The following is an 8,599-nucleotide window of genomic DNA, read 5'->3' as shown; positions in this document are numbered from 1 at the left end:
AAGTTCTATGAGGTTGTGAGGACACTTTTAAATGCCTCATTTGTACTTAAAAAAAAGGCAGCCAGACAGTATATTAACCTTGCCCATCTAAACCTACATGGTTAGAAATTTGTCTGATCATGCTCTGTTAAAGAATCAGGATTCTAGCACCTCACTGAGATTATTACGTTGCAGCCTCCTTAGGTTCACCTCACTGAGATTATTATGTTGCAGCCTCCTTAGGTACACTTATATGGTGGCTTTAATGCTGAATGTATTCTTTCTTGCTTGCTCTATTAGGTGCCTGGCAGTTGTGTATGGTGAAGGGAGTGATGCCAAGGAGAGTGGTACCTCACTACATTTTTCCTATCTCTAATCCTCAAATGTCCTAATGGCTCCTGCCAAGTCAAAAGGAAAGTCCTCACAATTAGAGGCTAAGTCCAATGTTAATGTTAAACCTATTGACCATAGAATACTTAGTTTTTTCTCTTTCAAATATTCTATCTGACAATTTTTTGATGTCTATATATGTTTCATGGTTTCATTAACGATAAGATTTTTTAAAATTTTGAAATTATTATAGATTCACATACAATGGTAAAAAAATGCAGAAACATCTGGTGTATGCTTTACTCAGTTTCCTCCTCCTTCAACAACAACAAAAAGTATAATAAAATATCAAGAACAAAATATTGGTATTGATACAGTTCAGATACAGAAAATTTCCACCATTACAGTGATACCTACTGTTGCCCTTTTATTGCCACATCCACTTTCCTCCTACTCTTCTTCCCATATTTAGCTCCTGGCAATCATTAGTCTGTGTCATTTCAAAAATGTTATATCAATGTTATATCAAAAGCATATACTAGGTAACCTTTCAATATTGGCTTTTTACATTCAACATAATTCCCTCAAGACTCATTCAAGTTGGAGCATGTATCAATAGTGTGTTCCTTTTCTATTGTTGAGTACTCTCCATGGTATGGGTATGCCACAATTTGTTTAACCATTCATCTGTTGAAGGACATCTAGATTGTTTCCAGATTTTGGCCATTGCAAATTAAGCTGTAATATAGGCATGTGCAAGACTTTGTATGAACATATGTTTTAATTTCTTTAAGACAAATGTCCAGGAGTGTAATTGCTTGGTTATATAGTATGTATATATTCACATTTTAATTTTTTTAAAGAAGGAGGGAGAATGAGGGGCAGAGGGAGAGGGAGTGAGAGAATCTTAAGTAGGCTCCATGCCCAGCACAGACCCCAACATGGGGCTTGATCTCACAACCATGAGATCATGACCTGAGACAAAATCAAGAGTCGGATACTTAACCTATCGAGCCACCCAGGTGGCCCCAAGTTTTATGTTTTTTGGCTGTTCTTTTTTTTTTTTTTTGGTTTGTTTTTGTTTTTGTTGTTCTTAGAGTGAGGGCCTGGAAGGAATAGTGATGTTCTATCCTTTCCAGAACTCGAAGTCTCCCTTCCTGTACTTCTGTGATGTTTTGCACAGTTATAATACCCATCCTTCATTACTGCAGACATAAGGGCATTGCATTATGACTTGGGAGATGATATTAGATGTGTAAGAGACTGCCTTTCTATCTGTGGTATCTTATCCACCAGAGCATACAAAGCCCTCTCTTTGTTCTTGTGAATTCTGGGTAATGGGTATTATCTTCTTTCATGGAACATGGGAAGAAGATACATCACATTTCTTTGTTTTTCTAAACCAGATTGCATGAGTTTAAATTGCTCAAAGTGTAAATCAATAATTTCAATAGTTATATTTTTTATAGGATATTACTAGATTTTGATGCTTACTTGGTCCCAGGAAAAAGATGGATATAGTCCTTAGTTCTTTGTTTGCTATGGATACTCCCATTGTTCATTCTAATAGAGAATGGCATCAGGTATGACCTAAATTGGCCCTTGATAGTCTAGCTACTGTGTCAGAGAGCTATTGAGCTGCCCCTTTGACCAAGTCTTGCCACTGATCACAGGCTGAATCCCAGAACATCTCACAGCTGCTCTCAGTGTCTTTACTGGTGGAGTCCAACTTCCATAGATGTGCACTACTGTATTTTACCATTTTAGGTGGTATAAAGATCTTTTTAAAAATCTCTATCACTGTGGGGCACTTGGGTGGCTCAGTCATTAAGCATCTGCCTTCGGCTCAAGTCATGGCCCCAGGGTCCTGGGATGGAGGCCCAGATTAGAATCCCTTGCTCAGCGGGGAGCCTGCTTCTCCCTCTCTCTCTGCCTGCTTCTCCCTCTGTCTGTGCTCACTCTCTTCCTCTCCTTGTCAAATAAATAAATAAAATATTTTTAAAAATCTCTGTCACTAGCAGAAACTTTCATTCAACCCCCAGCATATCTCTTGAGAAGTGATTAAGAACATGGAATATGGATTCAGACTATTTCGGTTAAAATCCTGCATCCATCATGTACTACTTCAGTGACTTACCAAATCATAACCCCCGCCATCCTCCTTTTCCTCCTCTACAAAAGCTAACACTATTATAATAATGAATTAAACAAGATTATATTTTTAAATTGCTACAACAGTGCTTGTTAGTGTAATAAAATAGCAAAGGTGTCAGGTTATATAGTAAAATATAATAAGTTCTTGATACTTAATAGGTAAAATTTCTCTGCCTAGGCCACCCTCTGGGGCATCAAACTGATCATAGCCACTTTAATTGCTAAGGCTTTCACAATAATCACCTAGGGGATAGGGGTCTATTTTCAGGGTAGCCCTGAAGTACACTGAAGATGTTAATCTTCTACCTGCAAAACACCCTGCCCTGACCTGGGTAAAAGAGCTTAGACCATTGTTTCTCAAAGAGTGGTTCACAAGTCATCTGCATCAAATCTTTTAGGATAGGGCCAAGACATGAGCATATTTATTAAGCTGTCCCTATGATTTGAATGCACACTAACATTTGTCAACCTCTTCTCTACATTCTCCATGCCTTGTCATATATGGTTGTTTCTTTCTGAAATGTCCATTTCCCTATGCCCACCTGTGGAAACAAAATGCAGCCTCCTCCATGAAGCCTTCTCTAATTTATTTTCACTACCTGTAGCATTTGCAACATCTTCTGTTGCTATGGGCTGAATGAGATGGGGAGGAATCAGAACTGGGGTGCTGGAGAGTGTTGGGGAGCACTGGAATGTAATGCCTGGACTAGAGTGGTAGGAAAGGCCCATGGTTTATACTTGGATGTTGGGCAATAATATTGAAGTGATATTGCAAAAAAAAAAAAAAAACAGTGATATTGCAAAGAACAGAGAAAAGTCAATAAACAGGACAGGGGATGTGGGGAGGAAGCAGCAAGGAAGTAGTTCCCAAGGGTTTCTCTGATCTGTCAGAAAAGTAAATGCATCTTCCCACACATCCACCCACCACCCATCCCATATGTTTTATGTCTGGAGAAGGGTGTGTGTGTACAGAGTTGGTATCAACCAGTAGCCTCACAGCACTACGTTATCACTGTGTAACTACCTCGGTAAAAGCCCATCACCAAGCTGCTCTGAATGCTCTGAAGCCACAGACCAGGGTATGAAACTTCCAACTCCTGAGACTAAGCCGGTGGCTCTGAACCTTTACACTGTCTCATCAGTGTGTCCCTGTGGCTGCCTCCTTCTGAAAAGTTTGTTTTTTTTTTTTTTTTATCTCCATCTCTATGATAATCTTGACCGTTCTTCAAGGACCCCTCTTCAGGCCCCAGGGGACTATGCTAAAGCACCTGAGCCTGAGGGACTGAGAGCAGGAACAGAACCAAGGAGTGGGGAGGAAGGTGCCCCATCCCTTGACTCAGCCTTTCGACCTCCCTAGGGTTACAGGATACAATGAAAGTCAAAACCTCCAAGGAACTTCTTCCTCGTCAGAATGACTTGCCAGTTCCCAACGCTGTGACTGAGGGGTACCCGCCATCAGGCCTACCAGAAAGTGGGGCCCCCAGAGACCTGCATTTAGAATGCACCCCTTAAGGCACTGCAGCGCACGAGCTCAAAGACTTAAGTTTTTTGGTAAATATATATAGTGACAACTGTTTAAGATAACTGCAGAGGGGTTTAAAAAAGAGCGGCTGCAGAGCGAACCTAAGTAGGAGGGTCCCCTGTAACTGCCAAACACTTCCATTTCCCCACAAAATTCAATGTCTAATCTTAGCCAAGTGTCTCCCAGGATTGCTCCAAGTGCACATTTGTTTCTTCATGCAGACGACTGTCCTGGTTCCCTCTAGCCTCGTGGAAGACCTTATTTTAGATTTCAGATTTTAAGTAGGGATTTTAAGAGTAGTAGTTGGCTGCTGTACTGAAAGCAGCGAAATACCCTGTGTCGCCTAGTGAAAATCCAGGATAGGAGCACGTGGCCCAGCATAGGGATCCTGGAGCACAGGCCCTCAGTTTATCCTGGCCCCAGTAGTCCATTCCAACTCCCCAGGTGGGCGAGCTCTCCCTCCCACCGCTCTTGCTACCTCCTTGCCCACCTCTCCCACTGCCCCTGCTTCCTCACTCTTGAGCCCCCAGCTTAGTCCTCCTCATTAATTCACTTAGCTGCCCTTCCCCGCACTCTTGTAGGTCCGCCCGTCTGTCGCCTCACGACGATACGGTTCCACTTCCTTTCGCCTGCTGCCCTCGCCTTCTTCTCCACCACCTCGTCCCATCTCAGCCTCTTCCTGGCCCCTGAGAGCCCGCGGTTCCCCCACCAACACGACCAATACAGGGGTCACGTGCCGTTGCCTCCACTACCTGCCGCCCACTCAGACCCAGCAGCAGACAGGTAGCAGAAAGCTCCAGTGATCTAGGCGGGCTCCGCAAGCTCCTGATCTCAGAGCTCAGCAGCGACGGAATCAAAGAGGCTGCTGCTGCCCAAGAAGCAGAAGGCCGGCCATGTGGCGCTCGCTGGTCCACTACCTGAAGGGCCGCGAGGTGGGCGCATGGGGCGGCGCCGGGCTCTCGGGCTCAGACGGCGAGCTGCGAGGCTGTGCGGTGCAGAAGCTGCCTGAGCTGTTGAGGGAGCGCGAGCTGACCCTGGGCACCCTCAACAAGGTGTTCGCGTCGCAGTGGCTGAACGCCAGGCAGGTGGTGTGTGGCACCAAGTGTAACACCCTCTTCGTAGTGGATGTGCACTCGGGTCAGATCACGCGCATCCCCCTGATGCGGGATCGGGGGCCCTGGTTGGCCCGGGCTCAGCCAACCTGCGGTATCCACGCCATCGAGCTGAATCCCTCCAAGACGCTTCTGGCCACTGGGGGTGAGAATCCCAACAGCCTGGCTATCTACCAACTGCCCACCCTGGACCCCGTGTGCCTGGGCGACCGCCATGGCCACAAGGACTGGATCTTCACCATCGCCTGGGTGAGTGACACAGTGGCTGTGAGCGGCTCCCGTGACGGCACAGTGGCGCTGTGGCGGATGGATCCCGACTTGTTCAATGGCAGCATCGCTTGGTACAATGACGCTGGTCTCCCTGTGTACGCCCACATCCGTCCGAGGGACATGGAGACCATCCCCAGGTCCAGCACCAGCCCCAGTAACCGCAAGGTGCGGGCTCTGGCCTTCAGCGGCAAGAACCAGGAGCTGGGAGCGGTGTCCCTGGACGGCTACTTCCACCTGTGGAAAGCCCGCAGCACTCTGTCCAGGCTGTTGTCCATCAGGCTGCCCTACTGCCGAGAGAACGTGTGCCTGACCTACTGTGATGAGTTGTCCCTGTACGCGGTGGGCTCCCAGTCCCATGTCTCGTTCTTAGATCCACGCCAACGTCAGCAGAATATCCGGCCCCTGTGCTCCCGAGAGGGTGGCACGGGTGTGCACTTGCTGAGTTTCTACCAACATATCATCACCGTGGGCACAGGCCAAGGCTCCCCGCTCTTCTATGACATCTGCGCCCAGAAGTTCTTGGAAGAGAGGGCCTCGACCAGCCCGGACGCCTTTCCTGGGCCCTCAGGAAGGAAGCTCAAGCTCACCTGTGGCAGAGGCTGGCTCAACCACAATGACCTGTGGGTGAACTACTTTGGTGGGATCCGCGAGTTCCCCAACGCGCTCTATACCCACTGCTACAACTGGCCGGAGATGAAGCTCTTTGTGGCTGGGAGACCTCTCCCTTCAGGCCTCCATGGGAACTACGCAGGCCTCTGGAGCTAAGGATGGCTGCTGTGTTTTCAAACTGCCCAGATTTACCTTCCAGTCCCCTCTCACTTTCGTTCCTCATTCTGCGTTTGTGCTTTCTAACTCATAGTGATGTTTGTCTTGCAGGTGGAAACTGTCAATTTATCTGTCCATTGTGTATGAGAGAGAAAAAGAAGAGAGAGGTATCCTTCACGCAATCAAAAATTGGCTTTAATGCTTTTTTATACCTCTCCAAACCATCTTTTTTCTTTTTTTTTTAGTTTTATATTTAACTATTTATTTATTTATTTATTTATTAAAGAGAGAGACAGAGAGACAGCACAAGCAGGGGGAGTGGCAGACAGAGAGAGAAGCATTTTCCTCACTGAGCAAGGAGCCCAATGCTGGGCTGGATCCCAGGACCCTTGGATCATGACCCATGTGAAAGGCAGCTGCTTCACAGACTGCGCCACCCAGGTGTCCTTCCAAAACATCTTTTTGAATTCTTATTACAAGGAGTTTTGACTAACTCTTACTTGTCTTCTTTGAGTTATATATTCTCTTTTTAATTCTATGCAATCATGGTTTTAGAAGTTTGTATATTTCCTTTATCCTGGTTTTTTCATTAGCAGTATTGCAATAATATTGTGCTTAATTATTTTCATTGCAAGTAGATAATATAATAACATCATGCTTAAAAACAAGATTTGTACCTCTGTTCTGGAAAGTTTGCCATAGTTTTATAGACCATTGTTCCAATTGGAAAATAAATTTCAAGTTTTAGATTACTGAATTTGGAAACATTCCATTTGCAAATTGTAATCTTAAATATTTATAGTTTCTAAATTGTTGGTGGTAAACATACTTTTTTAAAAAGTGTTTCTTGGGACGCCTGCGTGGCTCAGTCAGGTATCAGTATGGGGCTCCTTGCTTGGCCGGAAGCCTGCTTCTCCCTCTGCCTGCTCTGCCTGCTGCAACCCCCTCTTGTGCTCTCTCTCTCTCTGGCAAATAAATAAACAAAATATTTTAAAAAATTAAATAAAATAAAAAGTATTTATTTTTGAAAAAAAAAGTTGTCATGGAATCTTGTTTTGTACTAAAATCCCAATTTGTCAGAACACTTTAGGAATGCAAGGATTCTGTTCATTGAATGTTCAGAATTAATTTGAAAACCTAATTGATCTTTTTTTAATCATTTTTTAATTTATTTTCAACATAACAGTATTCATTGTTTTTGTACCACACCCAGTGCTCCATGCAATCCGTGCCCTCTCTAATACCCACCACCTGGTTCCCCCAACCTCCCACCCACCCACCTCTTCAAACCCTTCAGATTGTTTTTCAGAGTCCATAGTCTCTCATTGTTCACCTCCCCTTCCAATTGATCTTTTTCTCCTTCAATCCTTATGTAAGTTTTAATGACTTGTTAAATAAGTGAATGAATGTGTATTTTTTTCACTTCTTGCCTTAGTACTATCAGAATTTGTGAATATATTTGAATGTTTCTTATTTATGGAACTTGCACAAAATTTCAGTGCCATCATTCAAAGCAGGGATTTTAAGTATAAAAATGTAGGGGCACCTGGGTGGCTCAGTGGGTTAAAGCCTCTGCCCTCAGCTCAGGTCATGATCCTGGGGTCCCAGGATCAAGCCCCACACTGGGTCCTCTGCTCAGCAGGGAGCCTGCTTTCCCCCCACCACTCTCTGCCTGCCTCTCTGCCTACTTGTGATCTCTGTCTGTCAAATAAATAAATAAAAATAAAATCTTAAAAAAATAAAAATGTAGAATGTATGGCAGGTGGGGCAGAATGTATAGTGATTCAGGATATAGACTAGATATTTTTGCTGTTGCTGTTTTTAATACCAAATACTATATTTCAGAATACTTAAAATTTTCTAATTCTGCTTAACAGTTAAGTCACAAGAAAAAACTGCAAAGGACAAAAATGATCCCAGTCCCTACTCTTGAAAAAGATGCTTAATTTGTAAAGTCCAAATTAGTAAATTATTTCATGAATTTCAAAGAGTCTTACATAAAGTAGAATATTTATGATTACTATTTATTATTTGTTGTTAAAAAGTACTAATGTTATAGCCCTCAGTGTAATAATATACAATTATCAAGGATACTGGAAGTTTGTTTCAAGAAAATGGTCTGGAGATTAAAATAAATGGGATTAGGTTGAAGAAAATTATTTTGGGGGCTCAGATAAATACAAATCATGGTTTGTTAAGAAAACAGATTGTATTTCTCCATATATGAAAATATTGGAAATGAGAAGGGAGACTGGACCTTCCTCAAAAAGGCGAGATTATGCTGACCTTGGATTAGCATTGTGGCATGTCTTTTTCCTTATTTTGGCACTCAGGTGCTGCCTTAGTGTCCATTCACTACACGCTGTTCAGTTGGAAATCTGAACCAATGGTGCTAAAAATGAATTAAGAAATACAGAAAAAATAAGCTTTTGTTTACAGAGATTGTCTTAGCAGGTTTATATAGTTG

The 8,599-nt window shown here is 43.6% G+C and overlaps 1 protein-coding gene across 1 annotated transcript; it reads left to right on the top strand.

Annotated features, from left to right (window-relative positions):
• The first annotated feature begins 370 nt into the window (after window positions 1-370).
• Window positions 371-6,163, top strand: LOC116882143 (DDB1- and CUL4-associated factor 12-like protein 2). The gene is given in 5 exon segments (XM_032882370.1): window positions 371-458; window positions 3,821-3,934; window positions 4,567-4,718; window positions 4,773-4,867; window positions 4,869-6,163. Coding segments are annotated over 5 exon segments (1,713 nt in total). The 3' UTR covers window positions 6,133-6,163.
• Window positions 6,164-8,599: the final 2,436 nt, after the last annotated feature.

The sequence above is a fragment of the Lontra canadensis genome, unplaced genomic scaffold (assembly GCF_010015895.1).
Source record: "Lontra canadensis isolate GAN:19392208 unplaced genomic scaffold, GSC_riverotter_1.0 scaffold81, whole genome shotgun sequence".
Lineage (NCBI taxonomy): Eukaryota > Metazoa > Chordata > Mammalia > Carnivora > Mustelidae > Lontra > Lontra canadensis.
This window is presented reverse-complemented; position numbering and strand designations above follow the sequence as displayed.